Here is a 17,766-nt window from a genome sequence, read left to right on the forward strand (position 1 = left end):
GGCACGCTCTTGGCTCATGTTCTGTTCAGGATGCATCTCTGTTCTCAAGTCCGTCTTTCATATATCTTATTAGTTACGCTTATTACGACGATAAAAATAGGGGGTACCTCAATGAATCCAAAAGTTCGAAGGGGTACCTCTCAAGAGAAAGGTTGAGAACCGCTGGTTTAGCCTACGATTGAATAATAATTCTCTTTTTTTAGAAGACGTTAAATCATTTGATCCTCCCGGGAAGAGGTCTCTTGTAACATTTCTTGTCTTCAAAAACTTTTGCTTGCTTGATTGGTTTTGGATAGAGATGTCGCAAATTAATCGATTACTTCGATTAATCGATTCATCGTTGTGATAATCGATTAATTTTGAATCGATTATTACCCAACGATTAATCGATTCAATAATCGAGAGGAATCGTGAGTAATCGATTAGTTACTAATCGATTAATCAGAATTTTACGACATCATAAGGATGTCGAAAATTAATTGATTATTTCGATTAATCGATTCATCGTTGTGATAATCGATTAATTTTGAATCGATTACTATACAATGATTAATCGATTCAATAATCGACAAGAATCAAGAGTAATCGATTAGTAACTAATCGATTAATCGGGATTTTACGACATCTCTAGTTTTGGAGTTTTGCAGATATTTCTGTTTTACTTGTATGCGAGCCCTCCTTTCCAGAGTCTCCTACCACCCCAGCAACATTTCTTGCCTCCGAAAACCTCCACATGCCAAATTTGGTTCCATTTTCATGATTAATTCTCGAGCTATGGCGAAATTTGTGTTTCATTTGTATGGGAGCCCCTTTTCCTGAAGGGGGATGTCTCAAACCATCATGAGAACCTTCTCCAGCCCCAAAAACCCTCTGAATACTCATTTTCACGCCGATCGGTTCAGTAGTAGGAAAATCAATGTCCGAGCTGAACGATCCTGAATGGGTGAGTGATTTAGCCTTTCTATAAGATATCTCAATGACTTGAGCATAAAGCTGCAAGGCTAAAATCAACACGTCGAACTTTTATTATTCAACATCAAAGCTTTTGAAACAAATTTAACCCTTTTGCACAGTTGGATGCTGAAAACTGGTATATTTCCCTCATTTAGTGGAAAACACTTCATTCAACTTGTCATAAGATGAGTTCGTACAATTTCATTTAGTTTCACCACTTGATAGTACCTTTGACAGATATATATTTCGGCCTCAACAGTAAGACCATCTTCAGTGTCTCGTACTTGACTCGACTTCATTCAACTTTGGTAAATATGATGGTAAAATCGAAGCCCTTCAACAGGAATTTTCAAACCTATTCGCTAATTTTCTAGAACAAAGTAGCGAAATTTCCATTTTCTCAACACCATTTACTGATGTGAATAATGTGCCTGAAATGTTTCAAATTGAGATTACTAACCTCCAATCGGTTATGGGAAATGTCAAAAAAATGTAATGGCTTTTTTTACACTTTAGTACGTACGAGACTCAAATATGCATCGGTAGTGTGGATTCCCTATATAGTTTATTAGAATAGAGGCAGAAAAATCAAAATTTATTAAATATACACTAAGACGTCTATCATGAAATAATATTGTAGAGCTTCTACCTTATCAGGAACGCTGTCGACAATTAGGGATGGAAACTATAGAACATTGTTTAAAAAATTCTTTTGGACTTACTTTGGAAAGTTCTTCGGAAATTCCTTCCGAAATTTCTTGAAAAATTCCTTGTTTAAGAAATCTTTAAAAAAATCTGAAAATACCTACATTTAGGATTTTTTTTCGGAAATTATATTAACAGGAATTCTTTCAACAATTATTTCAGAAATTCCTAAGACAAATTCTTTCAGTAATTTCAATCTAATTCCTTCGGAACTCAGATTTTTTAAAATACTTCTTCTTTTTATTGACATTACATCCCCCTCTGAGACATTTCCGCCTCGCAGCTTAGTGTTCATTAAGCACTTCAACAGTTACAAGGTTTCCAGGCCAAATTACCATTTGCATTTGTATATCATGAGGCTAACACGATGATACTTTTATGCCCAGGGAAGTCGTGAAAATTTCCAACCCGAAAATTTCCTAGACCGAACCGGGAAACGAACCCAGCCACCTTCAGTATGGTCTTGCTTTGTAGGCTCACGGCTAAGAAAAACCCCTTTTTTCAGTTCTTCCTCCAGGAATTACTTTAGAACATTCCTCAGGAATTATTTCAGACCTTCCCTCAGAATTTATTTCGGAAATTCTTTTAGTATTTCAGTTGGTTACTTAACACACATAAAAATGTATAAATGTTTCTTGACTAACTTGTAACTTAAAATTACAATTGTAATACAATTACAACTTGTAACTTCAAATTAATAATTGTGAAATGAATTTAAATTTGATCTGTTTCTTATTTTTGTGTTTTTTTTGTCAGGTGTGAGCACGCATGTTAGCGAAAAGATGCGACGAGGCTGGTGCTGTATTTTTTTTTTGTGATAAGATGAATACATATGTTTAGTGAGATGGAAATGGGGACGGTTTTCCTAGATAAATGAAATCGTTTAAACTATGAGTAGCAAAAAATGTCCAAAATTAAGGCATGTGTGCTTGTATGTGTGAGTGTATGTGCACATAATAGAAATCCACAAATTAAAAAACAGAAACTATTTCTGTGCTCCTATAATCATCATATTCTTATTTGCAAAATCAGTATGCCAATGCGGCAGCAAGTGAAATGTTATTAAATATGAATTTACAATTCGAAGTCAACACATAAACACAGTAAGTTTCGATAAATCAAGTCAAGTCACGCACGCACGTTTCTTTCTGCTGTTAACCATTGAATGGCAACAAAACAACATCTTAAACGTGTGCCCATCCGATGTCAGCTGTACCCAAGCACACGCGCTTCATCGTAACCTCCAGGAATGTTTTGGAAGGAAGGAGGCGCCATCGCATCGTTGGACAACCTGCATTTTCATAAATTATGTTGCTTCGGTACAATGTACAGTTAAACCTCTTCAAAGTTGATATGGAGTTTCCAGTCATCGCCCGTCATCATATTCTCATCCAAAAAGATCGCCATACGAAAAGATTGACTGTACATTTCGCCATTATTAAATCGCGATAATAAATCATGATGTCAATGAAGCAGTTCAAAACGCTACCGGAATATGCGATGAACCTTAAATATTACCGACTACTTACTTATTAATGGCGATAATGATGGAAAACATTAATCGAATAAATAATCGAGAGCGGACTCTTCATCTGTTCGTTGGAACATGCGCGGCGTACAGTGTGGCATTTTGAAAATCCGGAAGACGGAAGACGATTGCAAACCGAATAGCCCGCATTGGAAAGATTTATTCCAGTGTATTGAAGAAGTCATGTCGAAGGCAGGGGGTACTTACGTCTTGTTTTCAGCTTAGGATGCACTGGCTTCAACACTCGACCCTTTCGTATCGAATCAAGCAGTTGCTCCCGGGGGCAAGCCACTCGTTTCAGAGGTTGCGGTGCGAGTTTCCGTTCGGAGGCCTGCAAAAGGGGAACATCAGTGACCATTAGTGAAACATGTCTTAACGATTTAATCAAGCAGGAACTGATAGCGTTTTCCTCGAATCTAACTTAATTTATAACTGTCAAGTAAGAACACGGAACTCGATGTTTGCGTTACCGAGTTTTGATATTTTTCCTATATATCTTCGTAGATTGAACTCGATAAGATAATAATATGGAGCAAGCAGTTCGTCATAGCATTATCCAGGCAAAAATATGTGGATATTCTCTCGTCTCGTTCAATTACTTGTTACCTTGACAGTGCTAAAATGGAACACCCCGCGGCAAGAAAGGAAGTATTTAAATCGAAATAACTAGACCTCTTGCTGGTCTTGTGCATAAGGATACAAATTGATCGAATGTTCGCAATTAATACGCTACAGTTGAAATGGGGTTTCTCCCATACTCGAGTTAAATTTTCTACATTTTTTTATGAATATTAAAAATATAATTTAATACATATATCAAAAAAGCAAAATTAGGAATATAGTAAGTACAACCAGGGATGTGTTATTCAGTTTAAGCTAACAATGGCTATTTCGGTTCATTCAAAGTTAATTACCTATGTTCCGGATATAGAAGTGGTTACCCTCCAATACCTTTTTCAGAACTAAATCTATCACATGTTGTGCATGTGCATAAATCAAGTTTCAGACATAGTAATGGCTATTTACAAATTTGAGCTGGTAGCTTATTGAAATAGTTGAAACATAGAAAATCTGTGTTCTATCTCCCCGCAGCTAAATTTACTAATTAATGTCTCACAGTTGTTTGTACAATCCGACGTAATTTTTAATATCTAGACGAACATTTGAATGGTGGATGTTCCGTTTTGAACAATAAAGAATCGAATTGCTTGAAACACACGAAAAACCAACGAAACTTACCTTGCGTAATGGTGGTCGAGATCGGATAAACTCCAGTATAACGGCGTGTGCATCTTGTTTCACCTTCGGTGGTATGTCACCATCTACCATCACTTTGCGCAGATTGTACTTTCTGAAAATATAAAACAGCATAGCAACGAGAGTCAGAGAGGATGTGTTTGTAATCAATCGGTATGCATATGAGCGTTTGCCACTCTGGTCCACTTCATTCTGGCAAATGTCAAATCAGTATTGCTCATAGACAGGCCTAAAATTAAAACAGTATCTAGCTAGTTCACGTAGCAGTTGATTTGTTGAGACACCCCGCCACGCTTGAATTTGAACCTTCAGCATAGCTGGAGTTCACGCACTGGATTGAGTTCGGGGGAAAAAGTGCTAATATAGATGATGAGCGAGTAAACATGTTTGGCCCCGAAACGTGACTGCATGACGTTGTTGCTTCGGTAGACTACCTATGTGGAAACCGTATACGAACCGTATGTTCTTTCGGATCGGACCAATGCTTTAGTGGATAAGCAATACTGATTGATGCTGAGAGTGCCAATTGCGCGACGCGCGTGTTTGATTTTTCTAGCTGCCGAGGTTAAATCGTAGTAATTTAGGGCAATTCTCAGTAGAGTTCCGAATCTACATGCGTTTGTGTAAGAATAAATTTCATGAACGGAGGTGAATGGAAAAAATATACAGGAGAACGAGATAAATTTGCATTTTTTTTTATTTCTTGAGATAAACTTTTGAATTAGCTTTTTGAGTTTTAATTGAGGTTATGGCTTTCAGTCTTCTTATGCTCAAAAACGGGTTTTACGTTTTTATCCGACGTTTCGGTTACATATATTGTACCTTTATCAAGGAGTCTGTGAACAATGGTGTTTTATGTTGTATGTTGTGTATTGTGTATTTTAGGGTTACTTACAAACTAAGTCCCGTTTTATTGTTACATTGTCTTAGCATAGAACGTTTTGTCACGTGTACAATCAGTGTTTCTCGTTTATTGCAGTTAACATAAAGTTGTGACAAAACGTTCTATGCTAAGACAATGTAACAATAAAACGGGACTTAGTTAGTAAGCAATCCTGAACATACACAACATACAACATCAATACAACATAATCCACCATTGTCCACAGACTCTTTGATAAAGGTACAATATATGTAACTGAAACGTCGGATAAAAACGTAAAACCCGTTTTTGAGCATAAGAAGACTGAAAGCCATAACCTCAAATATCACCATCATAGTCGATCTCTCCTAGAAAGTTCAACATGGCAAGTTACTTTTTGAGTTTTAATTGATACAAGTCGGCCCGCCAGACGTTGTCCTGCATAGTAGGTGGAAATGCGCGTTGTGAACTGCCCATGCAATATTTCTCGGGTACTTATTCAAAAGGACGTATGGGATTTTGTAAACAAAAATTCAAGTGTTGATTCGACCAATCTGATGGCACTCTCACGCAAACCAATACCACCAACAGGTAGCCGAAGGCTTTCCCTGCCTGTCTGTGGTGATGATTTGCGTGGGAGTGCCATCAGATTGGACTAATCGACGTTTGAAACTTTATTTACAAAATCACATACGTCCTTTTGAATAAGTACCCGAGATTTACTCTGAATCTTTATTTTAGTTTTTCACGGTTTACTCAACTTAAGTTGTGATTTTCTTAGGAAGAAATGGCATATGAACCCGTCGGAAACAATAACGAACATATCTGCTGAAGAAATGAAGAAAATCCATTAAGCCGTTTTCGAGTTATGCGGATACGAACACAGACCATTTCATTTTTATTATATAGAAGATGGCAGCAAAATAAACCTTCCACGAATAATTAGATTTTTTCAAAGAAAATTAAGAAATTGTCAATGAAGGAAAAATATTGCAAAATTTTCATAAGCATGAGTATTAATGAGCATTATGACCGCACAATTCATAGTTGCTACTCCGTGATTGACTAGAACTGGCGAAATTGTACAGAGAACCTAATAAATGGGGTTTGGGATTAGCTACCATTGGCGTAAATAAGGGGGGAGGGCCACCCCAGACCAAACATGGTCGGGGTTCAGCCAAACCGTACCAAGCGGCTTTTTGACTGACTTCATTTCATATTAACTCATTCGTACATTTGTTGAAGGATATCCACAGTTATGAGGTTGAGGGATATCCGATACGATTTTTGATCACTTGAATCTTCTAACCGAAAGTTTGGGTAGATAAATGGGTATTTTTTTGTGGAGGCTTGGTGCGATTTTCCTGGAGGAACTTTCGGAGAAATTCCTGGAGGAACTGGAGGAGTTTCTGGAGGAACTTCCGGAGGAATTCCTGGAGGAGCTTTCGGAGATATTCCTGGAGGAACTTCCGGAGCAATTCCTGGAGGAACTTCCGGAGCAATTCCTGGAGGAACTTCTGGAGAAATACCTGGAGGAACTTCCAGAGGAATTCTTGGAGGAACTTCCGGAGGAATTGCTGAAGGTACTTCCGAAGGAATTGCTGAAGAAACTTCCGGAGAAATTGCTGAAGGAACTTCCGGAGGAATTGCTGAAGAAACTTCCGGAGGAATTCCTAGAGGAACATTGGGAAGAATTCCTGGAAGAACTCGGAAGGATTTCTTGGAGGAACTTTCGAAGGAATTCCAGAAAATTCCTGGATGAACTTCCGGAGGAAATCTTGGAAGAACTTCCGGCGGTATTCGTGAAGGAACTTCTGGAGGAATTCGTGGAGGAACTTCCAGAGGAACTCCAGGAGGATCTTCCGCAGGAAATTCGAGAAGAATTCTCGGAAAAACTTCCAGAGGAATTCCAGGAGGAACTTGCGACCAATTGATCCAAACTTCAGAACAGTTGAAAAACCTAGAACATTTGGCTCGGGTATTACTGAGTTTCAAATCATACACGTGTGCTTCCAGGATTTGTATGAATATAATTGGTTGCTGTCAGATTTGCATCGAGCGCAGTTGACCTGGTAGACCAATTGTTTCAAAGTCCACAATAGTTTTGAGAACCAAGAATGTCTGGTTTGAGAAATACTGAGTGGAATATCAAACGCATGGGCTCTACGGACTTGTATGGTCATGACTGGTTGAACTCAGATAGCTATCGAGTACAGTTGACCTGATAGGCCAATTGATCCAAACTCCAGAACAGTTTGGAAAACATAGAACATCTGGTTAGGATATAACTAAGTCGCATATCATACGCGTAGGCTCTACTGACTTGTATGGACATGACTGGTCGACTTCGGATATTTATCGAGAGCAGTTAACCTGGTAGACCAAGTAATTCAAACTGAAGAACAGATTGTAGAGCCTAGAACATCTGGTTAGGATATAACTGAGTCGCATAGCATACGCGTATGCTCTACTGACTTGTATGGACATGACTGGTCGATTACAGATAGCTATCGAGCGCAGTTGACTTGGTAGACCATTTGATCCAAACTCCAGAACATATTGGAAAGCCTTGGAAATCTGGTTTGGGTAAATCTGTGTAGCAAATCATGCGCGTGGGCACTACGGACTTGTATGGACATGACTGGTCGATTTCGGAAAGCTATTGAGTGCAGTTGACCTGGTAGACCAGCGGTTCTCAACCTTTTTCTTGAGAGGTACCCCTTCGAACTTTTGCATTATTTGAGGTACTCCCTCTTGAAAGTAGACTTCCAAGCCCATTGAAAGAATAATTCCGAGCAGTGTTGTGCTGAATCATTATCAGACGATAATGATTGTATCTTTTATGTGAAAACTTGTCACGTGAAAACAGTAGGCGAGTGGTCGCCGGCGACAACTTCTCAAATTTTGTACTTAAACGATAATAAACACAGAATTTTCATTCAAACATTATTCTTTACTAATATCAGCTAATTATCAACAGTTCCGTTACATATTCTATTTGGAGTTATGGTTTCATGGTAGTAAGGAAAAAGAGTTCAAAATGTAACGGTAAATGCTTTAAATCAAGATACGATTTTCAAACGATTCTCAATCGCTGACGAGTTATAATCACTTAATAATTTAAAAGTTAGATCACGAGTGAGTTTAGATCATCTTCATTTTTTTAAATTTGATTTTTTCTATTCCTGATTCCGAGCCCTAAGAAAGGAGGCTTCCAAGCCTCTTGAACGGAGCTTCTGAATCTTTTGAAAATACTTTTTTTTTCACTTCTTGATAGGAGGTTAGGAGAGGAGATTAGGAGATAAGTTTAGATCATCTTCATTTTTTTAATTTGATTTTTACTATCCCTGATTCCGAGCCCTTAGAAAGGAGGCTTCCGTGCATCTTGAACGGAGCTTCTGAATCATTTGAAAATAGGATTTTTCACTTCTTGATAAGAGGGCATCTGAGCCTCTTGAATGTCGTATTTTGAGCACCTTAAAAGAAGGCATCTTGAAAGGACGCTTCCGAGCCTCTTGGAAGAAGAATTCCAAGCCTCTAAAAAGTAGGCTTACGACCCCCTTGAAAAAAGCCTTCCGAGCCTCTTGAAAGGAGCTTCCCGAGTCTTTTGAAAGGATCCTTCCGAGCCTCTCGAAAGGAGCCATCCAAGCTTTTAAAAGGTAGGCTTCCGCTGCCGTAATCTGAAAAAGTAACATATACACCGAATTACAATCTACATGTTTTCCATTTTTCTGTTAAAGAGCTTGATAAAGAGCTACTCGTTAACACCATTTTTGGCAAATGGCGTATACGTCACTTTGCCAGATTATGGCAGTCCAACCTTCTTCAAAGGAGGCTTCCGAGCCTCATGAAAGTAGGCTTCCGGGCATCTGAAAACGAGGCTCTTGGGCCTCTCTTGTAAGCAGGCTTCCGGGCTTCTTGAAAAAAGGCTTCCAGGCCTCTTGAAAGGAGGCTTCCGAGCCTACTGAAAAGAAGCTTCTGAGCCTCTTTAAAGCAGACTTCCAAGCCTCATTAAAGTAGGCTTATGAACCTATTGAAAGGAGCTTTCCGAGCACCTTGAATGAAGCCTCTTGCAATGAGTATTTCGAGTTTTTTTTTTAAAGAAAAGCTTTCGACCGTCTTACAAGGAGGCTTCTGAGCCTGTTGAACAGAGTATTCCGGGCCTCTTGAAGCGAGGTTTTCGGGCATCTTGAAAGAAGGCTTCCGAACCTTTTGAAAGAAAGCTTCTGAACATATAGCATAGAGCTTTTCTGAAAAAAAAAAAAAGGCTTCATGCCTCTCACATGGAGCCTTCGGAACCTTTAGATTCTAGATTTAAGGTTATGGAGGGCAGCATTAAATTGGCTTTGATTGACTGATCGCCATGTACATTATGTACAAGACAAAGTTTTGAAATAAAAAAATACACAATTATCAGTTTCGATTGGAATTGTAAAACTGTAATACGTCTGCCATTACGCATTTTTGTCCGAGGTACCCTCTAGGGCCAGCGAAGGTACCCCCAGGGGTACATGTACCCCAGGTTGAGAACCGCTGTGATAGACCAATGGATCCAAACTCCAGAACAGTTTGGAGAACCGAGAACATCTGGTTTGGGTATATCTGAGCTGCAAATAATACGCGTGGGCTCTACGGACTTGTACGGACACGACTAGTCGATTTCAGATAGCTATCGAGTGCAATTGACCTGGTAGACCAATTGATCCAAACTCCAGAACAGTCTGGAGAACCGAGAACATCTGGTTTAGGCAAAACTGTGTGAAATATCGTACATATGACCTTCACGAATTGACATGGACATGACGGATTTCCCTTGGCACGAGTTTTCGTAGTTTTCTTCGGCAAAATTTGCATATCATCTTTCATTTGTTATAGAAGTCATTTTGGAGTCGCTAGGGATGTCCAAAAGAAACATATTGTTCACACATAGTATAGTCAATGCTAGAATAGTGTTATAAAACATTTTTAGAACCTATAAGTGTTATTCATACTGAAATATGTCATGCAAAGTAATTATTACTATATTGCGGAAAAACTATCTATTACTCACGCCTCTCTAGAGCAAAAATGACCATCCCTAGAAACTTAATTCACCAGTATGGTGAAACTAGATGAGATGGGTCAGACATCCGTAAAATAATTGTGAAAATAGGACAAAAGACGGCTGAGAATCAGCTGTTTGAAAATTTAGTTCCCATGATTTTCTGATCACGGTATTCGGCGTGTTAATAGTCATCGATTCATCACAGTGGCGTAGCCACGGGGGTGGTTTTGGGTTTTAAACCCCACCAGAGACAAAACTTTTTGAAGAAATTTGGAAGAAAAACACCAAGGTCTATTTTTGTCGTTCGTGTAAACCAAATCGTAACGAAAAATATAGCCTTTCCGGTACACTTTGGTTTACAAGAACGACTCTCTTTAAATTCAAATTTTTGATACAAAGAGACCAATTGGCTCAGCTTGGGGAGTTGAGGTGATGTCTTTCTGTGCATCTGTACCAAATCTCACAACTATTGCATTAAATCTGGGCAATTACAATTCTACAAGGTTTTATAACAAGAAATGTAAGCTTTTCATCCAGGTGTTCTCACGGATATTAAAACAGCAATTTGAAGTGTATTCCTTCAAATTTTCAAAGAAGAATCTTCCAGGAGTTCACCTTATTACCTATTAATTTCCGAAAGATTTTCCTTCTAAACTAACAAGATATTGTTCCGGAAAGTCTTTCGAAAAGTTCATCTGGAAATACCTCCTTCACCAATCCTCAAGAAATTTCCACAGGACTTCTTTCATTCTGTAAACTTCACTTCCAGGTATCCAGGTCCTGAAATCTCTTCGACGAATTCCGCCAGGAATACTTGAAGCAAACCTACGGAAATTCTACGAGGATTACTTCGAAAGATTTTCAAGAAATTCATTCGAAAGGATTTTATTTCCAAAATTTTGTATAGATTAAAAATTTAACAAGGATTTTCTTTCGAGGTTTCCTCACAAAATTTCAGAGATTCTCTTGAGAGTTCTTTCGAGGGTTTTCTCAGGAATTCCTTCGAAAAATTCCATAGAATTTCCAACAAAAATTGGAAATTTCATTCGAAAGGATTTTTTTTTCCAAAATTTTGAATAGATTAAAAATTTAACAAGGATTTTATTTTGAGGTTTCCTCAAACATTTTCAGAGATTCTCTTGAGAGTTCTTTCGAGGGTTTTCTCAGGAATTCCTTCGAAAAATTACATAGAATTTCCAGCAAAAATTGTCCCATCAATTGCTTTGAAGGAACCAAAGAAGGTTCTTCGTAAATTCCCCTAGAAGTCCAGTAGTGAAATCCCCGAAAAGTTTCTCATTATTTCTTTTGCAGGTTGTTCTGAGGGTTGCTTTGGAAATTCTTCTAGGGGATCTTCTCGCAATTTTCCAAAGGAATTCTTCCGAAAATTCCACCAGGAATCCTTCGCAGGTTCTTTCTGCAATTCCTCTGGAAATTCCAGCAGAAGTTTCTCTTAAAATTTCCCCAAAAAATTCTCCCAGGCTCTTGGAGATTTTCTAAGAAATTTCTTCAAGAAATCCAATGATTCTTCTGGCAATTTCCGCAGAAATCCCTACGGAGATTCTGCCCTCTGTAAATTCCCTATTGAGTTCATCTATACTTTGTTCTCGCGTCAACCCCCGTCAATCCCTCATGAACTCCTCGGAAGTTCTTCCAAGTGTACATCTGTAGGCTTCCCTGAAGAGTTCCTCCGGAGAATCCTCCAGAAATTCTACTGGAGAAGTCCTCAGGAATTTATTTGGATGTTCCCCAGATGTTCCTTTGGAGTTTTATTCTAGTGTTCAGGAAGAGATTCTCCTAGGTATTTCCATTGAAATTCTTCATAGATACTTCCCGACATTCCTTCAGAAATTTCCCTAGCATTTCCTCCAGAAGTTCTCCTGAGGTTTTTTTTTTTTTCATAGATTCCACTAGGAATTCCTCCAGAAGTTTCCACAGGAGTTTCTCCAGGGGCTCCTCCGATGGGTCCCACAAAAATTCCTACAAAAGCCTCCTAGGAATTTCCCCGGGTATTCTCGTGGATTTGCCTCGGAGATTCCTCGAGGTATTCATGCGTAGGTTCCCCCCCCCCCCCAATTTCCTTAGGGAATTCTCTTGGGAGTTTATCCAGTTTATACAGTTCCCAACGAAGGTCCTTCGAAGAATTTCCTCAGAAGCTCCTCCGGAAATTTTATGTAGGAGTTGCTTCAGTGATTCTCCCAAAGATTTCCAAGGAAATTCCTCGGAATTTCCCACATGAGTTCCTCAGATTCTTCCGAGAATTTCTACGGAAATTCTAACAGTATTATTTCCGGAGATTATTGCAAGAGTTCCTCGAAAGGGTTCCTCCTGAAATTCCCCCAGCATTTTTGCCGGAAATTCCTCAATAAGCTCTTCCGAATATTTACCTAAAATACCTCCAGAAGTTCTCTCAGGAGTTCCTCCATAGGTTACCTCAGGGGTTGCTCTGGAGATTCCTTCAAAAATTCCTACGGAAATTCTTCCGACCAAAATTATTTTCCGGAGATTTCCCCAGGGATTTTTTCGGAAATTCTCTCAAGAGATTACTCCAGAAGTTCCTCCTGGGATTCCTCCAGGAGCTCTTCCGGGAATTCATCCAGCACTTTCTCCGAAGATTTCTTCAGAGATTTCACTGAAAATTTTACCAGGGTCAGTATCATTGATATGCTCCTGTAATTCATCCGGAGATTCCCCTGGGAGTTCTTCAAAAAATTACCTCAGGAATTTATCCGGGAATTTACAGAGCAGTCATTCCGATTGCTCCAAGAGTTCGTCCGGAGATACTCTCAGAAATTCCTCTAAAAGCTATTCCCCTAATTCATCCGCAGATTTTCCCACGATTCCTAAGGAAATTACTCCCGGAGTTCTTTAAAGTGTTCGGAAGTTCTTTGTAAATTCTCCCAGGAATTCGTTCGGAAATTCCCATAGGAATTTCTTCGGAAATTCTTTCCTGAATTCTTCTGGAGATACCACTAAGAGATTCTCCGTAGATTCCCCCAGGAATTGTTCCATAGATCCATAGATCCCCTTCTGGAATTATTCTGAAGATCAGGGTTGTTAATCGTTAATTTATCGTTATCGCCGATAAAGTTGATTGTGATCAACGTTATCGGTTGCTACGATAACGATGAATCAACTGAATTATTATCGTAGTTCGATAATTTAACGTAAGTTAACTCGATAATTTTGCGATAATGTGGTTACTAGATTACGCGAATAAAGTTGGTGTAAAATTTTGACAGAAGTCGAGAATGGAACAAATTGTTTGCTGCTAGTTGATCAGAGTTAATTTTGATTGAAGCGGGGCACTCTAAAATTATTGCCTAATACATGCTGCTTTACGAAACGATGAGAAGTGAGGTGCTCTGTTGGTGGTTAGCGTTTGTTTTCACTGTGCAGCATAGATGTCATCGGCAATATATTTGGATCCAAGTACTAGAAATATATTTGATGCAACGATCTGTAGTGCTGCATTCCAGGCAGCACCAGAGTGACCATTCTCTCAACAGATTGGTGGACTAACCTCGTCACCTATGATTTGGTTAGACTAAGGAGTTTAGTCTAAACTGTGAGTCATAAAATATACATATAACTGGGTGCTCCGAATCTTCTTCAAGTTTTGTTAATAATGCTAGATTAAACATAAGTATAGGTAGACATTAAAAACGCTCTCAGATTCTCTACTATGGAGAACTGAGACTCTGTAAGAACTTTAATGATTGAACGAAATAATGTGTTGGTCAACTCGGTGACCCCCTTGTATCCCAATTTAGTTCCAGGATTTAAAGGCGTTCTCGAATATTGTAAGGCGATACAATATTTTGAAAATACATATTGCAAATCCAACTTGTGTATATTTGCACTTCAAACTGTAGTACATGTTACAGTCAACTCGATAATTATCGATAAATCAACGAATACTCGATAACGATAACGTTAATTCAACGCTCATTTTATCGTCAACGAAGCATTATCGTAAAAGTGTTATCGTTATCGAAGTTGGCGTTAAATTAACGATGATAATTTATCGATTAACAACCCTGCTGAAGATTATTCTAGGAATCTCTCCGAAGACTATTTTAAATATTACCCTAGGAGTTCCTCTGATTTTTTTTTCTCAGATTATCCACCGAGAGTTTTCACAGAATTTCTTTTGGTATTTTTTTTATCCAGAAATTGTTCCTTATTTCCTCAAGAAAATCTCAGGAAAATGCACTAGAAGCTCCTTCGGGATTGCCTTCACAAATTGCCGGAAATTTCAGGAGTTGTGAATTTAGTGTAGATTTCCCCTCCATGTGATGTGATTCGTTTTGACTAAAATGTGTACTTGCTCTGGTAGACTGATTAGTTAACTAGGGCACCTCTTCGATGAACTGAGAGAAAAAAAAGCACGTGTAATATTTTCTCACCCTATAGAAAGCGGAGTTTAATAGGGCGAAGGATTGAGAAAATTAAAAAAATAAGTATTAGCGACTGAATGAAGGATGATTAATGGAAGTACCTAATCATGATAGCTGGTCAGATATTGAATGATATTTCATGAAACATGGATTCACATTTCACATGTTGAGAGTTAGCTTGCAATTGCATGAGAATGTAAAATGAGGTCTAAGAATGCAAGTAACTTTTTCAGCAATTTGGGTGTTCTTTTGAAACACAGCTTTATCATAGAGCAATCGGAATAAGAGCACTAGATTTGACTGCTGAAGCAATATAACATATATAATGGAAATCAAACTCACCGGGACCGGATGTCCTCCATCAGGATTTCGTATGGCGTCAATTCGTACTCGATCGGCGTTCGGGAGAAGTTGATTTTTTTCAGCCTTACTCCCCGCCGCAGTTCGTCTACCACTTGCATCCAAAAGCGAGCCTGCGAAAGAAAAAAAAATAAACAGGGAAAGCATTCAGTCAAGGAAACTCAAGAGAAAGGGTCATTAGCTAGCACGGTTTACGACCCGCTGCTGGCTGCTGTTGCTACTGCTATGGGTCTGAAAGAAGAAAACACTGATTCCAACTGGGTGGAGGAGAGCGCAATTTCTCCTTATTTGCAGAAAGAATGTAAACGAAATAAATTAAAGCAAGTTACAAGCAACGGCCACAAAAACGAACTCAAAGTGGAACCTCAACCATTTCTGCCTCCGTATGAGCATAGCAGCCAGTGAAGAGTTCAAGTAACTGAGAGCATGAATAAACGGCATTGTAGAGAGACACACATAAAAAGGAACGAACGAAGGCAAGCAAAAACAATTGCGCGTACTCTAAAAATGTTAATTAAATCATGCAAACATCAACGAGACGTACAGGTACAGTGGATATTCTGCCTGAGAAGCATGCCGAACGAAAATACCAATTAAGAGACGTGTTTTTATTTTGCTATTGCATTTATGCTCACTAAGATAACGAGTAATCATTATGTACGATTGTTACCCCGGTTTAACCGCATTGACGTAATAAACTCAAAAACTTCAAAAAAACTCAAAAGCAATGATCAAAAGTAATGGGTGAAAATCAAATCTAAACAGATTTAATGTTTTCGGACAAATTCCGATTTGTAAGCATGAAATTATCTAGCCGTATTGTTATGATGAAGGAGCAATAAAATCCTACATTATTTCCCCTGGTTATGATGTTGTCTTTTCGTATATAGCAAACACCAACCACTGTGAATTGTTGCACATTTTTTGTCATAATAGCGAGCAAATACTAGATTTCATTCACTGTTGAATAAAACTTGACACGATATATTCGATGGGGAATACGCTAGGAGAAAAATTAACGCTGTCATCAACAGGAATTAAAATTATAATCACGAATAAAAATCCATAACAATATATGAAGTGCAATTCTCTAAATAATTTAAAAATATCAAAATGTTAATTATTTGAAAAATAATGTCCGATGTTAAACTTTTGATTAATCACATTATACATATATGTTCATTTGATTACTAATGACAATAATGTTTTTTCTTGAATAGATCCCGAAGAAGGTACTTCTTTTGACATATCTACTGAATTTCTAATCCCATGTAATAAATAATTAAAAAAAAAACTCCCAGTTTATTATTCATAAAATTGTTCTAAACTCTATTTGCTATACCTTGTTGTGTCAATTTTTTGTGATTCTACTTTAACTGTAATGACAACGTTCATTCGGATCTTCGGAGCGTATCGCTACTCTGCGTATCTTAAATTTGGATGAATTATTGTCTTAGATAAACAATGCAGTTTATATTTCTTCAATGGTTTGAAACTTTTGCATACCTTATAAACTGAAATGTTGCCAACATTGCATTATATAAACAAATGAACAAAAAATTGTGCAATTTAGAAATAAATAATAAGGGATTTCTCACTTCAAAAGATGATTCGCCTATTACTGCTGTTGTGCACAGTTACACAATTTGCTGATACAAACACTTTTAGTCTAGTGAAATTAAATGCTGTTATCGCTTTTGAATAATAATTTAAATATAGGCTATTAAGGAAGGTCCCGTGATCCATATCATACTGTACTAATAAAATCTTGAATTAAAAATGCATCGAAAATCTATGTGCACAAACACGTAGTGCCCTAATTAACAACTCGCCGTAAAATCATCTTGACGTGTCGGTATCCGTCTCGATGGCGAATGCCATCTCATATGGATGAGTCGATTTTTTTTGTTGCATCAGTCAGCGTGAGGTCTAGCGTCTAGGTCTAGCGTGAGGTCTTGTCGAATTGACTAATAACCGATTGGAAAGGAGAACTGATCCAGTTCTGAACCGTCAATTGCAATACACTGGTTACAAATATGCGTGGTGCGCGGGTGAACCAACATAGATCGCCGATGGGTCTTGGGAGCAAATAACCCTTTGCAAGATTCAAGAACTGAAATAAATTGGTCTCACGGCAACAGTGACGGGTAAATAAATCAGGCTCAGATTTATGAGCATGTTGACGAACCAACCGTTCAGATTTTTGAACGGTTGTGCAGACATCAGTGCGATTGCAGGATGTGATTTATCGACTGACATTAGGAATTGAAGCGCACCATCTAAGGTGATTATTCAATTGGTTTGAGACAATGGCTTGGCTTATGTTTTGATTTAAGTGCACTCAGAGTGGTTGGTTATTGGGTACAGCAGGTTGGTGAGCCTAATGTGCATAGTGGAGTCTATGAGTCATGCTACTGACACTTAGTGTGGTTGACGAAAAAAATGAAAGTTAGGGTAATTACTGAATGCACAATCCCGGCCATAAGTTTGAAGTTACTCTTTAAAAAAAATTAAAATTATATTAATTATAAGTTTTTTGTTTTCAATTCTCACGGGAATATAAGCTGACGCTCTGTTTTTAAAACACTTTGAAATTTAGGTAAATTTTACCACGATTTCAGAGAAATTCACCACTGCTTCAGTTCATGTGACAACATTC

General features: G+C 38.2%; 1 protein-coding gene across 8 annotated transcripts in view; it reads right to left on the minus strand.

Annotated features, from left to right (window-relative positions):
* Positions 1-17,766, minus strand: part of LOC134213020 (protein spire) — a 575,819-nt gene that overhangs the window by 138,982 nt on the left and 419,071 nt on the right. For all 8 annotated transcript variants that reach the window (XM_062691477.1, XM_062691476.1, XM_062691474.1 and 5 more), the window contains 3 exons: positions 15,090-15,220; positions 4,427-4,538; positions 3,395-3,518 (listed from right to left, as the gene is read on the minus strand). In XM_062691477.1, the coding sequence (XP_062547461.1) occupies positions 3,395-3,518; positions 4,427-4,538; positions 15,090-15,220 (367 nt within the window). The remainder of the gene's footprint in view (positions 1-3,394; positions 3,519-4,426; positions 4,539-15,089; positions 15,221-17,766) is intronic.

Source organism: Armigeres subalbatus, chromosome 2, assembly GCF_024139115.2.
Source record: "Armigeres subalbatus isolate Guangzhou_Male chromosome 2, GZ_Asu_2, whole genome shotgun sequence".
In the NCBI taxonomy this organism is placed as follows: Eukaryota; Metazoa; Arthropoda; class Insecta; order Diptera; family Culicidae; genus Armigeres; species Armigeres subalbatus.